We start from the raw sequence: 22,219 nt of genomic DNA, 5'->3' as shown, positions 1-22,219 counted from the left end.
GGACTCTGTACTTCATTAGTTTCAATCAGAAGTAAATGGCATGTTTCATGATAAATTTGAGTAATGGTGCTCAAATTTGTTATGTTTTACATTATTCACGATTTAAATTCTTTGCAATAGATTAAGATGCTTGCAGTTTTCTTGTAAGACAGACAGACAGATGAATAAACTGGTAGTATAACATAGTTATCTAGTTCATGTTTATAGCTAGTCAGATTCTAGCAGTATTGGCAACAAGCCAAATAGTGAATGGACACCAGTCCATAGCAAGACAGTTATATAGACAATAAAAAAGTAAATTTAAAGCAGGGGATATTTATACAAAATACCAATATCCAGGGTTTTTGTTTTTTTTTTGTTTTGTTTTTTTTTTGCTTATTGGTTTAATCAGTGTAGGTAAATAAATTTAAAAATGGTTTGAAAATGAAAATTCATAGTACAAAGTGGGCACTCTGTTAATGTTGATATGTGCTTACTAATGCATATGTTGTTGATCTTGTTATAGACTATCTTTATGTGATCTTGCTGGGTCTGAAAGATGTGCTAAAACTCAAAATAAAGGATGCCGTCTTAAGGAAGCTGGAAATATCAACACCTCCCTCTTGATTCTGGGCAAATGTATAAATGCTTTGAGGCATAATCAGAGGTCAAAGTAAGGCCTGAAATAATTGTTCCTTTTATATAATCAGTAATGTTTTCTTTAAGCATGTTTTACTTACTAAGTAAACTTTTTTTTAATACCAGTATTGTTGTTTGCAGTAAATCTTCACTAATTACTAGTGTGTGTGTGTGTGTGTGTGTGTGTGTGTGTGTATGTAACAATACAGTACTGCATCTTATGTATGCATAATTTGTGCTTTTTGTATCTTTTTAAAACGTCAGTATAATTTAAAATGGTGTAATACTACACAACTATTTCAAAGATTTTCAGCTGTTGCCTTCATTTACATAAAATCCAATTACTGTCTATTGTGCTGGAAGTAGTGCAAGTTTTGATGTAGTCGGTCACATCAGAAAAGTATTTGCCAATGGTCTGATTGTGCCTATGGTTTTCTTGTACAATAGCACAAATTGAAATCTGTGTTGTAGTGCATTATCAAGACACTGCTATTAACATTTGTTTTGTTTTGTTCTTCTCCTTAAACCTGGACTAATATTGGCAGTAGCATAGTATGCCAGTCATCAATAGACACTATTGTTTTATACAGCATAGCTTTAATAACACAAAGTAAATATTCAAATTATAACTGTTTTGTCAGTCATTTATTTGTAAAAGCACATTTAAAACATCAGATGTTGAGCCAAAGTGCTATACAAAGGAACATATACACAGTGAAAGGCAGGTGAAAACAAGTAGGCCTTAAGCAGGGTTTTAAAAACCTTAATAGATAATGAAGACCTGATTTGGACAGGGAGGGCATTCTAAAGTCTAGGAGCAATAACTTAAAAAGCTGTCTCTGTTAGACTACTAGTTGTCCAGATAACCTCAATGATATCTGTGCTTCGTAGGGATGAGGTTGCCGGTGTTTTCTGGAGAAAGACCATGCAAGGCTTTTTTTAAATAAATAAATGCAACATCTCTCTGATAGCCAGTGGAGAGAGGCTAATACCATAGAAGATGATCCTTTTTAGATCATCTACAACTACTCATTTACTCTGAACTTCATAGTCTGACCTGCATCACTGCTGATGATGCAGACTATGATGATAATCCCACAAGAGTTGATTGATCAGCCTGATCCACCTCCTTTTTGGAAGGGGTCTGGAGGGTCGTAGTGGCTACTGTTTTTTGTTCAAACTCGGTTTCTTAATGAGAAATCAGTTTAAGCAGCTTAGTCAACATTTTTAGACTTCATTTTAGTTGTCTCACTTGTTAAGATTCTCAATCCTTACTTGGTTATTTTAGCTGCGCTTAAAAGCAGCAAATGCAACTGTTTAAATTGCTCCTCAGTAGCAATACAATGCAAAAGACAAAAAGCAGAAGTTTTCCTTATCTCCATTTACGTCTATTTGTGTTCATTGTGAAATGTCTGGCTTAATAATGTATTTGAAGAAAAAAATAAAGGACTGAGAATTACTACCCATTTCAGGGAATTTGGATGCTACTCTTGGAAAGGAGTACCTGACATGGCAGAATGAAAATCTTAACTAGCAATATCATTAAGACTTTTTATTGGTAGGGATTTGTTTATAATTAAGCAATCAGGTTGGAACAGAAAGCTGCAACAAGTACTGCACATGTTATTCCTGTTTAACTGCGATATTCTAAAATAATATTGCTTAATTTTGTAGGCTTCTACAACATGTGCCCTTTCGAGAGAGCAAGCTAACTCATTATTTTCAGAGTTTTTTCTGTGGAAGAGGAAAAGCTTGCATGATTGTGAATATTAATCAGTGTGCTTCAATGTATGATGAAACCCTTAATGTACTAAAATTTTCCTCAGTTGCTCAAAAGGTATGCATTTTCTAAATTTTTTTTCTTTTTTAACAAAATGCATTTTAAGTTAAAGAAAACTGCTATAAAAATTTACGTATCGGCAATTAACATAAGCTGTATGTCACCCCACACATGTATTAACTTCATACAATTTCACCCAAAGAAGTACTGAAACATATTTCTTTATTGATGACTGCAATTATCAGTGTTACAGTGGCATTTTTAGATGTCACTAGTTGTTACACTTGTGTTATTCTATGGTCTAAATTTCAGAGAATCCACTGCAGACTTGATTCACTGTAGACATCTGTTCTAACCTGCAATCGCATAATTGCCATGAACGATTTTTGAGGGAGCAATGCGTAAATAATATATGAATAATTAAAAATTCAACATACAGCCACGAAAAAATCAGGTTAGGTACGTAATCCCAGGTTTTGTTAAGTTGGCGGGCATTCAATTAAATGCTGCTTAAAACTTTTGTTTTATTTTGGCTTATTGCTAGTAAATTCCTTCTTTATAGCCCAACATAAATTGTTTCTTGTTCTTGTGAATCTGCTATGTTATCCACGGAACACTAACCCATCAATCCATCCATCCATCCATCCTCTTCCACTTATCTGAGATCGGGTTGCGGGAGCAGCAGCTTGAGCAGAGATGCCCAGACTTCCCTCTCCCTAGCCACTTCTACTGGCTCTTCCTGGGGAATCCCGAGGCGTTCCCAGGCCAGCTGAGAGTCCCTCCAGCGTGTCCTGGGTCTTCCCCAGGGCCTCCTCCCTGTTAGATTGCCCGGAACACCTCACTGGGTAGGCATCCAGGAGGCATCCTGATCAGATGCCCGAGCCACCTCATCTGACTCCTCTCAATGCGGAGGAGCAATGGCTGTACTCAAAGCTCCTCCCGGATGACTGAGCATCTCACCCTATCTTTAAGGGAAAGCCCAGACACCCTGCAGAGGAAGCTCATTTCAGCCACTTGTATTCTCGATCTTGTTCTTTCAGTCACTACTCACAGCTCATGACCATAGGTGATGGTAGGAACATAGATCGACTGGTAAATTGAGAGCTTTGCCTTACAGCTCAGCTCCTTTTTCACCACGGCAGACCAAAGCGGAGCCCGTATCACTGCGGACGCCGCACCAATCCACTTGTTGATCTCCCACTTCAGTCTTCCTTCACTCGTGAACAAGACCCCGAGATACTTGAACTCCTCTATTTGGGGCAGGATCTTGCTCCCAACCCTAAGAGGGCACTCCACCCTTTTCCAGCTGAGGACTATGTTTTCGGATTTGGAGGTGCTGATTCCCATCCTAGCCTCTTCACGCTAGGCTGCAAAACAATCCAGAGAGAGCTGAAGATCACGGCCTGATGAAGCAAACGGGACAAAATCATCTGCAAAAAGTAGTGACCCAATCCTGAGCCCACCAAACCAGACCCCCTCAACGCCCTGGCTGCGCCTGAAAATTCTGTCCATAAAAGTTATGAACAGAATCGGTGACAAAGGGCATCCCTGGCAGAATCCAACTCTCACCGGAAACGGGTTCGACTTACTGCTGGATATGTGGACCAAGCTCTGACCCTGGTTGTACAGGGACCGAACAGCCCTTATCAGGGAATTCCGGTACCCAATACTCTCGGAGCAACCCGGATTCCACAAGGGACAAGGTCGAACGCCTTTTCCAAGTCCACAAAACACGTGTAGACTGGTTGGCCAAACTCCCATACACCCTCCAGGACCCTACCATGGGTGTAGAGCTGGTCCACTGTTCCATGACTAGGATGAAAACCACACTGTTCCTCCTGAATCCGAGGTTCGACTGTCTGACGGACCCTCCTCTCCAGGACCCCCAAATAGCCTTTTCCAGGAATGCTGAGGAGTGTGATCCCTCTGTAGTTGGAACACACCCTCCGGTCCCCTTTCTTAAAGAGGGGGACCACCACCCCGGTCTGCCAATCCAGATGCACTGTCCCTGATGTCCATGTGATGTTGCAGAGGCATGTCAACCAAGACAGGCCTACATCATCCAGAGCCTTGAGCTCTCCTCATCGAGCTGCCACCTTATCGTAGGGGAGGTGTTTGCGTGTCCCACTAATCTTAGAAGCTCTGTTGTCGGGGGGTTTTATGGCCTTGGTAGGGTCACCCAAGGCAAACTGGTTCTAGGTGAGGGACGAGACAAACAGCGGGTTCAGAAAACCTACCATGAAGAATAAAAACTTTGGATGCCGTTTTCCCTCGATGGTGAGCGTCTAGTGGCCGGGTCTGCACCCATGGTGCTCAGCCGGGCACAGCCCAAAGGGGCAACGTGGGTCCCCCTTCCCATGGGCTCACCACCTATAGGAGGGGCCAAGAAGGTTGGGTGCAGTGTGAATCGGGTGGTGGCCGAAGGCGGGGACCTGGGGCTGTTCCATCTATGGGACTGAGGTCACCGAGGTCGTCAAAACTCTTCTTGGTGGCAGAGCCCCTGGGGTCGATGAGATACGCTTGGAGTTCCTCAAGGCTCTGGGTGTTGTAGGACTGTCTTGGTTGATACGCATCTGCAACATCGCATGGACATCAGGGACAGTGCCTCTGGAATGGCAGACTGGGAAAGGAACATAAACCTAAAATTTAAATTTGAATTTTTAAAAGTAACGGAATTCCTTAAAGCAGTTCTCTGAATGTATACCAGTGTCTTTGTTATGTGTAATACTACAGGTATATTTTTCACTCATTTACTTTCTTCTTGGGTTTCATAAACCTGTTTTCCCATATGGCACAAGATTTATACTTTTATTTATGAAATATTATTCAGTGCATTTACTTGAAGTTGGCAAGGCTTTTGTGCTGGATAAAAAACCTCCTTGAATGATATGCCTATATGGTAAAACAGGTTCTGGTTCAAATGTCGTTCCTCTGAGAAGTTTAATTGCATGTTATTAAATGTTTTTAACAAGTAGTAAAGTATATTTTGTTTTGTTTATTATTTTTGTCATTTCTGTTCAGGTTGTGATTCTTAATGGGGTAAAACCTCCCCCAATTGTTCCAATTAGATCAGCCAGAGAGGTTTCCTTCATTATTGACAATGCTGATAAAAAACAGTTTTGGAGAGCAAGAAGTAGCTCTTTATTGGATTGGAAGGTGACTCTGGAAGATGTTTTGGAAAATGATGGGGCTGAAGAAGAGGAACATGATAAGGAACTTGGAGAGACTGAGGAAATGATAGATGAGGAGCAAGAGGTTGAAACTATTCAAGAAGATACCATTACTGTTACCAAAGAATCATATGAGGTATTTATTTAATAATAACCTCAAATCTGTTTCAGGGTTGTGGGGGCAGGAACCTATCCAGTCTTAACTGGGTGCCAAAGTGGAAACCGCTCTGAACATGGCACCAGTCCACTGAAGGGCCCACTCACACTAATACAGTGTATATTTGAAATTGTCTTTTACCCCAACATACACATTTTGCAGTTGGGGAAGTTCCCAAAATGCCGGGCTTCATGATCATGATGAAGTGGTTGTGCCGATCTTTGAGATTACTTTAACATGCAACCAGTTAGGCACATAATAAAGAAAGGTGGCCTAATTAGAAATGAACATGTGGAATAAAAGGCAAGGATTGGCATGCTGAAGACGGGCAGTCTGATAGACTATAAAGCATAAGGCCATTGTAGTAATACATAGTTGTGGAAAATGGTGTGTATAATAATATTGTAACATGCATGTATCTGCATTTTTATTTATTAAGTTGTATAGTAGCAAAGATGGCCTCTTAGAAGTCATGTGCAAGCAAACGGTTATCCTAGCAAAGTTAACTGGACAGTTTCCCAGGCGAAGACCTTGTCCTGTTCCCAAAATTAATTATGCTTTATGTGTGCGTAATTCAGAAAATATCCAAGTCTAGAATATAAAAATACTGCAATATCCAAGTGCAAGATGTAAAACCGCAATGTAATTGAACCAGTCCTAATGTTTAAAATATATAAAGATTGTTACATAGAATAAAGTATGTATAGTTTATTTTTTAGAGAAATGTTAGGAAATTACCATTTTTACTTTCACTCGATGCAGCCACTAAACTTAGTTAATGCTCAGCTTCATAGCTCCTTCCAGGTAGGAGGACAGGAAGTGGCATGGTTGTGCAGTGTACATACAATTAAACTTTTGTAGCATTGTACTTTTCACTTAAAACTGAGCTAAAATGTGCACCTTTCAGTTAGAATAAAAATGCCGTAGCATTAGCTACTATATATATGATTGATTGATTAAACTATTTTTAATTATCTTGTGTTTTTTGTTTGTTCCCCTAAAGTGTCGCAGCATATTTTTTTTTTTTTTTCTTTTTTCATTTTAACTAATGCATCTGTTCATTTGAATGACAGCCATGCAACACACAGGTACCCTAGTCCATCATAAAAGTAATGGGTTTACTGGATGTACAACTGCAACTACTGGGTGGTTTTGTAATTGCTGCCTCTTCTTTCCATTGCAGTTGTAAGGTTTAAGCTGAGGGGTACATGTAATATTTTGTAAACCTAAGCGTAAAAAAAAAAAAAACTTTTATTCCTCTAATAGAAAATGTGATCTGTTGTCAAGTTTATAGATTTTTGGCCAATACATTTTTAAGGATCTTTAAGCAACAAGGTATCTGCTGTGATTTGTAGCAAGTCTGTGCTCTGACCTTGGTCTTATTTCTACCTTAATGTTTTTTTTTTCTTTATTTTAGAAAATGATTGCTTATGTTAGTGAATTGCAAAATAAGCTAATTGAAGAGAAAAAAGATCATCTGTTGCTTGAAGCAAAAATTCGAGAGGAGGTTGCCAATGAGTTCTTGAATTTATATGAACAAAGAGAGCAGGATTTTAGGTAATTGGAATATTGTAAATTTTCATTTAGAAAATGTATAACATTTTAAGATTCTAAGACTTCTTTATAAAAACACATTGCCCATCCTGTGTTTTATAAAATGTAGTGTGAAATACTGTAGAAGTCCACAGTATAATATCTGGTTCAGTGGATTAAAGGTAATGTAATTAGTGAATTAATAGTGTGGGTGTTTTGCTTTGTGTGTAGGAGGTGTATTATGGCTGCTGTTTGCAGTTAACACCATTGTTATACTGTAACACCTTTCTTTGACTGCTGAATTTGGATTTCTTAACTGAAAAAAATCTCAGTTGCGTAGTCATTTCATGCCCAATCATTCTCAGCTGTTTTCTAAATAATGTTTTACGTTTTTCGTGAAGTGGTAGCATGGGAGGGAGCCTGTCCTGCATTTAAACCAGATTCTGGTCTGTTTTACTTTGCTAAGAAAATGACACTGAAAAATGTATTGGTTCATAAATAAGACCTTGTCAGAGGCCTTGGTATCTACCTTAGGAGTCATTTAAAAAAAGTGTGCCTGTTATTACTAATTTAATAATTTAATTTTACTGACAGTAAATGCAAGGCAATTTTTAGAAAATACTAATTGGTGTTAATTTTAATTTTGCTTTTTTTTTGCCTGTTTAGTGAACTCCTTGAGAGGGAAAAAGAGATTATGGAAGACAGAGCAGAAAAACGATTGCAAATATTAAAGGAATTAGTCAAGCATGGTGAAAATAAAGAGGATGAAGTAAGCATTCCTTCTAAAAACAAACCGGTTTGTAATCTTGGCGTATATCACTTTCTAATTTTCTAAGAGTGATTTGCAGTGGGACTTGTATGCACAACAGAGAAATGGATTATAGTATACAAAAAGATAAACTGATTCAGTGAATAAGACCTCTTGCTATATGAACTGCATCTGCATTGAAATACTCTAGTCAGATTGCAGTCCAAATTATGTGAACGGATAACATTCTGAAAATAATGCACAACTGAGCAAGTGTTTTACTGCCTGCAACCATCTTTAAGCTGCACAGTTTATAGAGACTGTGCATAGAATCAGCTTTTTACAGACCATGTATCATGTAAGAACATAATTAGGACTTTAAATTATTCTGGAAAATATTGCAATTTGCAATGATATTATTTTAAAAAATATAGGAAAGTATTTGATGTACTTTATGATTTTTAGAACTCTTGAAAAGGATTTGACTAATCAGTGAGTTTGAGTATTTAGTATTCCTGATGAATGTACTATTTTTAAATCTTGATTCTTATATTACAATGATGAAAGTTCAACTTGGGGATGGGGAGAGATGGGCCAAATTTTGCTGTCTGAATATGATGGTAACATTTCTCCTATGGTAGGAGAAATGTTTTTGCCACTTTTTGGAATTAATAAAATATCTTAGATGCCAAATTCCAAGATTGTACTAATTTCTGTCTGTTATTGGGCATTTTGGAGCTTTTTTTATCTACCTTTGGGTAAAGGTTATTTACAGTATAATTAACCATTTTAAATCTAAGGTATCTGATAATTTCTCCAAAACTTTCAAATTTACCCAATTTAATATATGTGGAATATATTTTCTAGTTATTTTAAAATAACAGCATTTTTAGATTTATGGAAATTTTAATAATTTAATAGTTTTCCAAAGAAACCCCTCCTCAGTTGAAAATTTAATCTTACTTGGAGAGTCCCACATTAGATTGGTATTTTTATACATAAATAAACATGGTAAAATGACAAAATTCAAAAACAGTTAAATTATTAAATTCCCTAACAAATAGTAGATTGCATTTTAAAATCTAATGAAATAGATGGCCTTAAACTGTTTAACATTTTTAATTATGTTAATTAATGTTGACTTATGTTTATTTTTTATTGTGTCTTCTATTTCTCTATTCATTTTGTAAAGCACTTTGAGCTACATTTTTTTGTATGAATATGTGCTATATAAATAAATGTTGATTGATTGATTGAATTATACTACGTTATGACATGACTTCCTTCTTATTTCTGAAAAATGTGTATTTGTTTGTTTTGCTTTTTTATGTTATGTATTGTTTTCTGTAATTCAGGAACCCACTGGCGTATTGGATGGATTGATTGGATCTTTGCAAGATGATGTGGCATGTATCAGAAAACAAGCAGAGGATGCTCAAAATCTCCTTGCAACTTCTGACTTGCAGGATAATGTTCCAGACCTTCAAAACCAGCTTGTGAAGATATCTAATGAATTAACAAAGACTCAAAATCTCCTTCAAATGAAAACAAAAGGTATATTCTGTGTTTTGTTTTGTTTAAATAAAAAAAAACTGTGCTGTAATTTTAACTGTCTGTTCTTTGGAGAGGGTATTCAAACCTTATATGTGTATGTATTTTATAATCTCTGGATTATAATACATTATAGAGTTAAGAGTCTGCTATTATCAGTAAATACACTACCCTTTATACAGCTTATTGATAATTGGTCATATTTTAATAAATAGATCAGTTGTTAAATTGGTATTTGTTGTAAACAAAGCTCAATGTAGCTTATTTAATGTATAGTCTTCTTCATTCCTTCAGTACTGATTTCATGATGATATCAGGCAAGCTCTTGTAGCACAGTACAGGCTCTGATTGTGTCTGCCTTTTCACAGTGAAAATTCTCACATTATTCACAACTTTACTAAAGAAATTCTGCAATCTATTTAAATTAATTGCCAAAGCAGTGTAATTTGTAGAGCAGTGCAGGCAGAGCCAGACAGACTTATTGCAGCTATGGCATTTCATAGGAAGATATATGCATGTCAGTGCAGTATATTGAATCGGCTTATCTTCCTCGCTAACAAAATTAGAAAGCAACTGAAATTTATGAGTGAGTTTTGTCAGATCCAGCGAGATGTTTCCATGCATTTGTGCAAATTGAAAGAACCCATTGTACCAATGTCATATTCTGGTCCATCTCGAGTTCCTGCTGTCTAACAAGTAATTTACTGTATTTGATTGCATATGGAATCATGCTGGATGAGGTGTCGAGTCGATTCCCAGTTCTAAACTTTTAAAGACCTCTAACCCATAACCTTTAGCAAGGGAATATGAGCACTGGAATAACTGCAGACTGCTGAAAAGCACATGTATTAGTTATTAAAAATTAGACTTCGCTTTGTACGTTAAGTCTAACAACACTGAAGATGAGAAATTTCCATCTTAATGTATTAAGTTTTTTGTATCAAATTTTTTTTGGAGACATGTTATCAGCTTGCAATAAAATCCATCCTACCATTCATGGCCAGACATATTTATTTCAATACAGGTTGATGCCTATCCTGGAAATACCAGATCGGTTCAAGTCAGGAACTAAAATGACAACCTATCACAGGCTTTACTTCTGCACCCACCGGCACTTGCATATAACTCCAATTTAGAATTGCTGAACAACCTAAAATGTATATGTTTTGAATTAAGGAGGGAAAACTTAAGTGTTCCTGACATTTTAAACGTAGTATTTCTTAATCTGTGAGGCAACGTCTCTAATTCCTGTACTGCTCTGCCACACTTGAAATATGGTTTCAGTAAAATACTTAAATGAATTTAACAATGTGCAATTTTTTGTATACCTTGTGTACACAAGTATGACAGATGTTTTTCTCTTTTAATGGCAGAATTTGATTTGTATGTCAGCAGTCAATCACAAGAGCTAAGTAAACAACTGGAAGAGTTAAAACAGGTAGACAATTTGATTTTACTAATATATTTAATTGCAATGCTGTTTTCCAATCATTTTAAGCATTTTATTTGCATTTATTTAGAGATATACATTACATGGTTGAAGTACAAAATACATGTACTCTATGTATTCAGAAATCGATGTTGGAAGGAACATAAATGTTACATTTTTTGTTTCATGTGATTAAGTCTTGTTACAATATCTCATCCTGCCTATTCTTAAAAGTAGTGTTAAAATCTCTTTCATCTACATGGCAATTCCAACCACCTCACACACCTCCCCACAATATGTATAAAGGTCTTCTTACTGGATCCAGCTTGAATGTGCGTTTCTCATAATACTGTATTTACCTGAGTCATTGAGTAGATTATAGTGTATTTTTGAAAATTGATTGTAGTATTTTTCATATTTTTAATACTCTGTAGCTTATGGTAGAGAGGTATGTAGTTTTAAGCCTCGGTAGGTTAAATTTTCAGAGCTACAGAAGAGGTGAGCATGCCTAATTACTACGAGCATTGTCATTTTTATGACCTACTACACTTTAATGTTGGGTAGATGCCTACCAAACAGGAGCTTCATTATTTAAGCAAACCTCATTTTTCCTCTCCTCCCATTTTGGAGTTTTCTTTTAGTTGTAGTAAGTATTATGAGACCTGGCAACTAGTAGGACTTGATCCTACTGTAAAATGAGTCTTATCCATGACACAATAATATGCAGTATCTATAATTCCTTTTAGACAGTGAGGCTTACTCCAGGCAAAACTGGCAAGCAAAAATCAGTCACTTATTCATTTTCTGTCAGGTGGTGCTGACAAAATCAGAGTTTCGGTAATGTTTCTCTTAAAAGCATCATCCACATAACTTAAAAGGGGACACTTAATGGATATGTAAAGGTTCTGTTTTGCTCTTTGGTCTGATTTTACTATTAAGGAGGACCTAACACAATGGTTTTTGCTGGAATCAAGTGTAAGACTAACCGGTTTTCATTTGCCCATGGAAATACCCTGTGTCTATAGTAAAGAAAACATTTTTCTAAGAAGATGAAGTCCTCTAACTAGTTTTTCTGCAGAACAAAGTTTTAGCGGTAATGAAATTCTCTTGTGTATTTGTATAAATTCAAAGAACAATGTAACACTAAGTACAGAAACTACTTAGAGGAGGAAAAGGTTTGAACATGAAGGAAAGGCAGACTTAACTTAGGTTAAATTCCACTTTCTATTTAGGAGCTAATGTTTAAACTCCCAGTGGATGCTTTTAACTACTTTATTGAAATCAATAAAGTTTGTAAGTAGTGGTTTCTGGATGTTCAGGCTTTGCTTGATGATTTTTTATAGTGTAAAATTTGATTGCTGCATGACCAACCTACGCAAAATCATGCTTGCTCTTCTTGTGGCATCTGCTACAAGGCTTCAGCTAGAAGAACACCAAAAAAGACTGGCACTGAGAGCAATCCTTACCAATTGTTGCATTTGGTTTTGTTTCGTTTCTTTGTTATCGTTTAGATAATTGGCCTCTCTTGGCACTGCCTCCAAATTAAGGCAGTTGTTGAATAGTCGAGTCAGGTGCTGTAGCTGTCCGCTGTGATTGGGTCCAAGTTAGGGGCTTTCCCATTCTTCAAACTCCAGATCGTACCTTTCTTCTCCACTGCATTACAGTCTTGCATTGTTTTGTTGTGGATGGCTTTGTGTGCAAAGCAGGTGATACTAACACACAAGTTGTTCATGTGGCAGAAAAGTAGCAACTTCTAACCACTTTTAGTGGTCCATGTTGATTCTTATGGGCTGAAGACATGGTCATGATGGTGCCATTGCCTCACGATCTTTGTGTTAAAGTCTCTGAGCTGCAAAACGACATTGTGCTTTTCGATTTTATTTATGATGTTCTGAATATGGTTGTAATTTTTTTTTTTTTTGTCTGTGTCATCTGCATCTTTGGTTGGTGTATAAACCTGTAGTCTTGGCATGGTGGGATTTGATTCTTGCTGTTATGATTCACACGTTACCTGACTTCCACTGAAGCAGCGCCCATGTAGCCTCGCCATTGAGCTTAAAGCCGACACCATCTATGTGATATTCTTTGTGCCCTGAATAGTATTATCTTCTTGTCGCTAAAGATCTTGCTGCTGTCTGTCCATGTCATTTTGCTGATACCCAGGATTTTCAATTGGTAGTTATTGAACTCGGCAACTGTACACGTTTTGCCTGTCTGGGACAATGTTTGTCTGTTCCATGTTCTAATTTTCTTTGTAGATTTGTCTCTAAATATGTGGCTAGACATCAGATGTTGGAAACAGCTGTCAGTTTTCTGTACCATCATTAGTCCAATGGCCACTTTCCTACATTGGGAATTAGACTTTTGATGTGCATTATTTTTTTCCATAGAAAGTTTTAAAAAAAAAAATTGTCTGGTTGCTAGCTCTTTTGCAGTACGAACTTTGGAACAGCTTTGGTGGAGTTTTTTTCTTGTGAATATGAAACTCAATGTCCAATTTTTTATTACTGATATAAGTCAAAGAATATTAAAGCACATCTCCAGCCTTGTTTCATTGATTGTATGCCAGGTCTGCTAACTCCTGAATCCATCCAATTAGCTTTTGTTGACATTATTAGCCTTTGATTTCTCATACTTTTTCCAACCCACACCTGTGAATATTTGATGCATTACCATTGACCTGTTTCATCATGTTCCTGTACATATTGAATACAAGTTTTTGGTTTTTTTTTTTGAGTGGGAGAGAGAGATTGATCTGTTTACATGAATGTGTGCCAGGCAATATAGCTGAGAGGCCACAAAGTACTCAAAGCCTTGCATTGGTGGCAGATAAGAGAGAGTGCGAGGTTTGGGGACACTGATGGATGATACTGAAGGACAGAAATCTGACTTGTGGGTGACTGGCTAAGGTGGTTGGGATGTAAACCCATGAGAAAGTTGACTGTAGTTGTCACTGGGCATCTCTGTGGACTGAGAGGGCTGAAAGGGGGTGAGTAGGAGGGACATGGTTTTGGAATATAACCAAGAATGATAATGGATTTTACAGGAGAGGTCCTGACTGTGTGTTTTAACCTGGCTTTTAGCACTAGAATCTCTGAAATCTACGAAAAAAACTTGTAATCCCAGGTCACCTTACATTCCTTTGCACACTCTTATCAGTGTCTTTTGTTTAGCTAGTGTGTCAGTGAGCACAGTCCGCCTGCTATCCCGATTTCCCCCCCCAACTCCTCCCTCCAACAAATGGGCTCATCTCCAGCTGAGAGTACTTAAATCTCGTGAAAAGCAGACACATTGGATTTTGTATATACAGTTGACCCTTGACATACGACGGGCCTGACATGCAAACAACTTGATTTATGACCAAAATTTTTATTTTGATTTACGATTAACATCTTGCGTTACGACCCGAATGCGGTCACGTGTATCCGCTTGTGCAATTGTAAACAAACAGCCACGAGCGTTTTGTAATCGTCAGTCGGAAGCCCAGATGCATGTGTTTGTGGACGTAATTTCGGTCAGTGCTGTGATTTATCTATACTAATAAAAGGCAAAGCCCTCACTCACTCACTCACTCATCACTAATTCTCCAACTTCCCGTGTAGGTAGAAGGCTGAAATTTGGCAGGCTCATTCCTCACAGCTTACTTGCAAAAGTTGGGCAGGTTTCATTTCGAAATTCTACGCGTAATGGTTATAACTGGAACCTATTTTTATCCATATACTGTAATAGGCTTTAGCTCGATGGCCTTGGGGGGCGGAGTTGCGTGTCACATCATCACGCCTCCAACGTAATCATGTGAAATGACTGTGAACGCAGTACGTAGAAGACAGGGAAGAGCTCCGAAGGCCGCTGAAGAACATGCCTTCGATGAATACTTTATTCGCGAGATACAAGTTTAATGAGAACATACGAGGTATAAACGAGACTTTGGATCACTTTATAACGGAGTTAAAATTGCTGTAGCGAGAAACTTTTAAGTGCCGGGTCTTAGCTAACGTTAAATAAATCCATGGACATTGCAACATCACACAAGAGACCAGCTCACGTGAACTGACTGAAAGCAGTACGAGTGATCACTTCCATGCATCAAACGTGTTCAAAAAACGCATTACACAACTGACAAGGTAGGAAAAGAATATGCTCCGAGCTGGGCTCCACAGCTAACGCGGTCTTGCGGAAGCAACTTCGTCACGCTGCCACCAAATACTCACAGAAAAATCCACAAGTTAATACACATGGTGTCTGTAGAGTTTCTCCGCACTCAATGTATTCCTCGCATCCCCCGTTATACCCTCTGATCTCCCATTTCAATTCAAATGTCTCCAATTTCAAGTAAGGCTCTGCTTCGCGATGACAAGTAATAAGTCTCAGGGACAGACCCTACAAAAGGTTGCCATTTATTTGAGGCAAGATTGCTTTTCTCCGGACAACTATACATTGCATTCTCAAGAGTGAGCTCGCACAGCTTCGTCATATTACAACCGGAGTGCTGAACTGACAACATGCTATACAAAGAGAACTATAGCAATCGTAATAAACAAACAATGAAACAGCGGAGAACCCGTGGATTAAATAAAAAGGCAGCTTCCTTGGCGAATCAAGGAAAAAGGATGGCCTTTTATGTTGTTCGTTTATAAAACAGCGGAGAAGCTGTGTAAAGGCTGCTTCACAAAATACCAGCGGAGCGCCTTATATGAGCATGTAGTCAGCTAAAGAAGGGAATCAATAAATATCTATAATCGTAATAAACAAACAAAAAATAGCGTAGAAGCTGTGGGTTAAATAAAGGAAATGGGTACCTGAACAGTAAAGTAAGTCTCAAATAGCTACACAATAACTATAAGAATCGTAATAAACGAACAATAAAACAGTACAGAACCGCAAAGCAAGGAGAAAGGACGGCCTTATATGGCGTTCGTTTATAAAGCACCGGAGAAGCTGTGTGAAGGCAGCTACACAAAACAACAGCAGAGCGCCACACTCCGTATTCCTCACATCACCGTTATACCCTCTGATCTCCCATTTCAATTCAAATGCCTCCAATTTCTAGTAAGGCTCTGCTTTGCGATGACAATAAGTCTCAGGGACAGACCCTACAAAAGGTTGCCATTGATTTGAGGCAACATTGCTTTTCTCTTGGACAACTATTCGTTGCATTCTCAACAGTAAGCTAGCACAGCTTGGCCATATTATGATCGGAATGCTGAACTGACAACATGGTATATAAAGAGATCCTTAACAGATAGTTATTGGTATATTTTCCCTCAGTTTAAAAAGGTTTTCTTTTATTCTTAACTAGCAAAATACCCGCGCTTCGCAGCAGAGAAGTAGTGTGTTAAAGAAGCAATGAAAAAGAAAAGGAAACATTTTGAAAATAACATAACATGATTGTCAAAGTAATTGTTTTGTCACTGTTGTGAGTGATGAGTGTTGCTGTCATATATATATATATATATATATATAATTTTTTTATACACACGCAACTGTTGCTGGGGTGCCAGAATCCATGAAGGAAAAAAATGAAAAACATTATTTGTTCAAAATCTTTATTTATCCATTCCTAAATAATTAAATGGGCAGGCTATTTCGTATCAGTGCAATACGCTGTTTGTTAAAACGGATGACTCCCGCTCTTACATGGAAGTCTACCTGGATATTATAAACTATTGTATCTGTTCAAGTTCTATTTAAATTTTAAATAGAAGGAATTTTTATTTAGTCGACAGAATATTATTCCGGAATAAATCAACTCAAACCTTAAATAACTTATAATATTTTGCTCTCCATAAAAATATATCCTGTCTAAATTATACAAGTTAGAAATAAAGTAAGCGTTAAAAGAACAAACATTCAAATTTCTTTACTCTTATGTAATTTTATATAAAAATAAACTTACATTTTAAATATCCCAAAAGATTTTGCTCTCCATAAAAATATATCCTGTCAAAATTATACAAATTCAAATATGAACATGGTGCATAACAAAACCTGGAAATATAAATAAAATTTGTTCTTTTCAGCAATAACAAATCAAATCATTCAGTTGTCTTTGCTCTTATGTCATTTTATCAGAGCTGGACGACTGGCATCTTTTTTTGGCAACAAGTTCATTTGTTTGGTGTGAGGTTCTGTGTTGTGGAGATTCTCAGGATGGACTGCAGGTGCTCATCAGTGAGGCGACTCCTGTGTGCTGTTTTGTTAGTCTTCATGACTGAGAAGAGCTTCTCACACAGATATGTGGTGCCAAACATACACAAGGTTTGAGCTGCATGTAGACGGAGCTTGAGCATTTTTGCGGGAATGGAGTGAATAAAATGTGCGGGCCCTGTAGTATCGTACTTTGCCTTCAGTGTGCCATTACACTGCAGCTCAATCACCTCCATCTGAATCTGCACAGGTTTCCACATCGACGGCAAATGGGTTGCGAAACAACTCAAAATTCTTTTTTTGTTCTTCAAAGTCACCAAAGCGCCGTGCGAACTCAGTGCGCAGTGCGCTCAGTTTATCAGCAAAGTGCGTATTTGGGAACACCGTAGTGCGACTTGGTTCAACATTACTTGGCAACAGGGAAAGTGGGGCAAGTTGCACTGGTGCATTTGTGTCTCCCATAAAAGTAGCTTCACTTGAAATCACTTTGTGATTTTGCATGGGTAAAACGTCTGCTGAAGTGTCAGATTCTTCTTTAACTCTTCTGCTTTCTGTATCTTGTGCATTGCATTCAGGTCTTTCAGGTTATCTTGATGTTTTGTCTCATAGTGCCGTCTTAGATTAAATTCTGTAATTACAGCCACATTAGCTCCACAAATGAGACACACGGGTTTACCGGCAATGTCAGTAAACATATACTCAGCCTCCCATCGGTTTTTAAAGGCTCTATGTTCAGAATCACCTTTTCTCTTGGCATCATGTGGGCTAGCTTCGCAATAACTTGCAGCATCATAAGCTAGACTTGATTAACGCGTAAGTGTTCGCAAGGCAGCTGAAGCGCTGCTTTATGAGATCTGTAGTTTATTGTGTACCAGTGCTTCATATCCCCGGGCCATTAATAACAATAATATATAAAATTATCTCGCGAGCCAGATATAATTACACGCGGGCCGGATGTGGCCTGCGGGCCTTGAGTTTGATACATATGGACTAAATAGAACTTGAAAAGAGATTTTTTCGAATGTGATCGCGCAATTCAGATCGAGTTGACGCGCACTACAGTACATCGAGCCCGCACGCTATTGTGGTTTTGCCTGCGTGCCTCAATAAGTTACCCTCCCCTTGCTCTTACTTTTTTACCGTTCATCTAATGAATACACGGAGTATGGCTTTACCGAAACAATCATTGATCGCGAATAAAGTATCCATTATTCATAAAGCTTCAATTGATCTGTCTTTCTGCGTTAACCGCATATTTTTTCATACGTCTCAAACCAAGGGGATGCGAGGCTAAAATAAATCGGGAAGCGTGCGTATATACTCGGTGCATCCCCTCTCAGGATTCAAACTTCAGACGCCGGCGCTAGAGGCAAAGCCTCTACTATTTCGCCACGGCGTGTGATTTGTCTATTTGAGCATAGCAGTGTAGTTCGGTTTTTGTTCAGCACTCTTTGGAGCTGTTGCTTTTTGTCTGCGCACTGTGTCAGTTCACATGAGCTGCTGAATATGGTTTTATATGTCACTCTCTCGCTTCTAATTGTTTCGCTGCCTTCTTAATTATATAATGTATGTTTTCTTCAGCGGTTTTTGGAGCTCTTCCTGGTTTTCTACTTATTGCATAATTACGTGGGAGGCGTGATGATATCACACAACTCCGCCCCCCACGGCTTTCGAGCTCAACTCAATTACAGTATATGCAGAAAAATAGCTTCCAGTTATGACTATTACGCGTAGAATTTCGAAATGAGCTTTTGTAAGGAAGCTGTAAGGAATGAGCCTGCCAAATTTCAGCCTTCTATCTATACGGGAAGTTAGAGAATTAGTGATGAGTGAGTCAGTCAGGGTGTGAGTCAGTGAGTCAGTCAGTGAGGGCTTTGCCTTTTATTAGGATAGATAAAAATTTAAAAGCAGTAATTCGTCACTGCGAAGCGCGGGGATTTTGCTTTATACAGTATATACTGGATGGGTGGATGGTAATGAGCCTTTGTTCAAAAAGACAAATTTATTGAGCAAATCGGTACAACTAATTAATAGTCTTCAAAATAGGCACCTCCTGCATCAATACACTTTTGTAGGCTGCTTTTCCATGACTCGAAGGTGTCCACGTAGGCCTGTTCCGGGATGGTTGCAAGGGCTGCCTTGACATTTGCTTGGATGTCCTCGATCGAGTCAAAACGTTTTCCTTTCAGCGCTGATTTTAAGCGCGGAAACAAGAAGTCAGAAGGCGACACGTCCGGTTTGTAGGGAGGCTGGGGGACCACCAGAATGTTCACTCGGGCCAGGTAGGCGCTCACGATGAAGGCGGTGTGGTTGGGTGCGTTATCGTGGTGAAGCTTCCAGCTGTTCTTGATGTCCCTTCGCTTGCGCGTGACGCTTCTTTTCAGCCTTTTCAGGACTTCCAAGTAGTAAGCCGCATTCACGGTCTGTCCTTGCGGGACAAACTTGTAGTGGATGATCCCCTTCACTCCGAAGAACTTGATGGTGTACCGTTGCTCTAATGAACTTTCCATTCCGCCGTGTAATGCACTACCACACAGGGGTTCCCGTCAAGGCCGCTCCAAAAGCTCAGAGCGGTAGGCGCTCCGTTGCGTTGTGAAGCCAACACCCGTCGTCGCTGGCAAGTGGAGCGCGCGGCGAGATACATTCTCGTCTGAACAAAATGAGGCTCATTACTTTTGAATCCTACTCTGTATATATAGTGTGTGTGTGTGTGTGTGTGTGTGTATGTATATAAACTGCTCAAAAAAATTAAAGGAACACTTTGAAAATATATCAGATCTCAATGGGAAAAAGAAATTCTCCGGATATCTATACTGATATAGACTGGGTAATGTGTTAGGAACGAAAGGATGCCACATCGTTTGATGGAAATGAAAATGATCAACCTACAGAGCCCTGAATTCAAAGACGCCCCAAAAATCAGAGTGAAAAAATTATGTGGCAGGCTAGTCCATTTTGCCAAAATTTAATTGCAGCAACTCAAAATTGTACGCAGCACTTTGTATGGCCCCTGTGTTCTTGTATACATGCCTGACAACATCGGTGCATGCTTCTAATGAGATGGCAGATGGTGTTGTGGGGGATCTCCTCCCAGATCTGGACCAGGGCATCACTGAGCTCCTGGACAGTCTGAGGTGCAACCTGGTGGCATTGGATGGACCAAAACATAATGTCCCAGAGGTGTTCTATTGGATTTAGGTCAGGAAAGTGTGGTGGCCAGTCAATGGTATCAATTCCTTCATCCTCCAGGAACTGCCTGCATACTCTCACCACATGAGGCCAGGAATTGTCGTGCACCAGGAGCCACTGTACCAGCATAGGGTCTGACAATGGGTCCAAGGATTTCATCCTGATACCTAATGGCAGCCAAGGTGCCTTTGTCAAGCCTGTAGCGGTCTGTGTGACCCTCCATGGATATGCCTCCCCAGACAATCATTAACCCACCACCAAACTGCTCATGCTGAATGATGTTACAGGCAGCATAATGTTCTCCATGGCTTCTCCAGACCCTTTCACTTCTGTCACGTGCTCAGGGTGAACCTGCTCTCATCTGTAAAAGCACAGGGCACCAGTGGTGCATCTGCCAATTCTGGTATTCTATGGCGAATGCCAATCGAGCTGCATGCTGCTGGGCAGTGAGCTCAGGGCCCATTAGAGGACATGGGGCCCTTGGGTCACCCTCATGAAGTCTTTCTGGTTGTTTGGTCAGAGACATTTACACCAGTGGCCTGTTGGAGGTCATTTTGTTGGGCTCTGGCAGTGCTCATCCTTTTCCTCCTTGCCCAAAGGAGCAGATACTGGTCCTGCTGATGGGTTATGGACCTTTGATGGCCCTCTCCAGCTCTCCTAGAGTAACTGCTTGTCTCCTAGAATCTCCTCCATGCCCTTGAGACTGTGCAGGGAGACACAGCAAACCTTCTGGCAATGACACATATTGATGTGCCATCCTGGAGAAGTTGGACTACCTGTGCAACCTCTGTAGGGTCCAGGTATCGCCTCATGCTACCAGTAGAGACACTGACTGTAGCCAAATGCAAAACTAGTGAAGAAACAGTCAGAAAAGATGAGGAGGGAAAAATGTCAGTGGCCTCCACCTGTTAAACCATTCCTGTTTTGGGGGTCATCTCATTGTTGCCCCTCTAGTGCATCTGTTGTTAATTTCATTAATACCACAGCAGCTGAAACTGATTAACAACCCCCTCTGCTACTTAACTGACCAGATTAATATCCCATAAGTTTCATTGACTTTATGCTATACTCTGATTAAAAAGTGTTCCTTTAATTCTTTTGAGCAGTATATATACAGGTATATATGTGTGTGTGTGTGTGTGTGTGTGTGTGTGTAAATGTTGATATACACATCTACATATATACCCATGTGTATGTATGTACAATTACATTGACAATCATGTTGTTATTTTTAAAATGTTTCCTTATCTTTTTCATAACTTCATACATATATACATATATAATATAATATAATATAATATATAGTGGTACCTTGGTATACGTCCTTAATCCGTTCCAGATCCTTGGACTTATACCAACCGAATTTTTCCCATAAGAAATAATGGGAATATGATTAATTTGTTCCCATGAAAAAAAAATCCTATTGTTATTGGCATATTATACAATGATGGGGTTGTATAAAATAATTTAAACACTGCTTAATACTTAAATACAAAAGCAATTAGATGAAATGAATGAAAATGACTTGTCCGATAACAACAATGATTTTAATTTTACTGCACAACAAAGGAGAGTGTTACAGCTCTTCCAAAGGAGCTGCTTCAGGTAAATGTGAAGCACTGCCGTTCTTCTTCTTCTGGCAGTCTTCAATCCAAATCCCTAAAGCAGATTCCATCCAGACTACTGCCTTATTACATCCACTTACAACTTGCTTTGCACCCTGGTTAAAAGGACACTGCGGCCGTAGATCTTATATTCCTTTCCTACTTTTTAAATAAAAAGAATCGTAGCCTTCAACAAATCCAAAACATTTACTTTTTCGGCATTCATTAACATCTTCCGTTTGCACTTGGGCACGGCCGCTGAAGCAGTAGCAGATCATTTTGGAGCTATAATG

General features: G+C 38.8%; 1 protein-coding gene across 2 annotated transcripts in view; it reads left to right on the top strand.

The window, feature by feature from the left end:
- The window catches only part of LOC120540794 (kinesin-like protein KIF20B), a 135,035-nt gene that overhangs the window by 39,114 nt on the left and 73,702 nt on the right, over positions 1–22,219 (top strand). The window contains exons 11-17 of one of the 2 annotated variants that reach the window (XM_039771869.1): positions 506–652; positions 2,293–2,455; positions 5,420–5,704; positions 7,143–7,282; positions 7,925–8,027; positions 9,362–9,560; positions 10,931–10,995. In XM_039771869.1, the coding sequence (XP_039627803.1) occupies positions 506–652; positions 2,293–2,455; positions 5,420–5,704; positions 7,143–7,282; positions 7,925–8,027; positions 9,362–9,560; positions 10,931–10,995 (1,102 nt within the window). Of the gene's footprint in view, positions 1–505; positions 653–2,292; positions 2,456–5,419; positions 5,705–7,142; positions 7,283–7,924; positions 8,055–9,361; positions 9,561–10,930; positions 10,996–22,219 lie in introns of both variants that reach the window. The other variant, XM_039771861.1, reaches the window with a different exon arrangement.

Source organism: Polypterus senegalus, chromosome 1 (genome assembly GCF_016835505.1).
Source record: "Polypterus senegalus isolate Bchr_013 chromosome 1, ASM1683550v1, whole genome shotgun sequence".
NCBI lineage: Eukaryota > Metazoa > Chordata > Cladistia > Polypteriformes > Polypteridae > Polypterus > Polypterus senegalus.
This window is presented reverse-complemented; position numbering and strand designations above follow the sequence as displayed.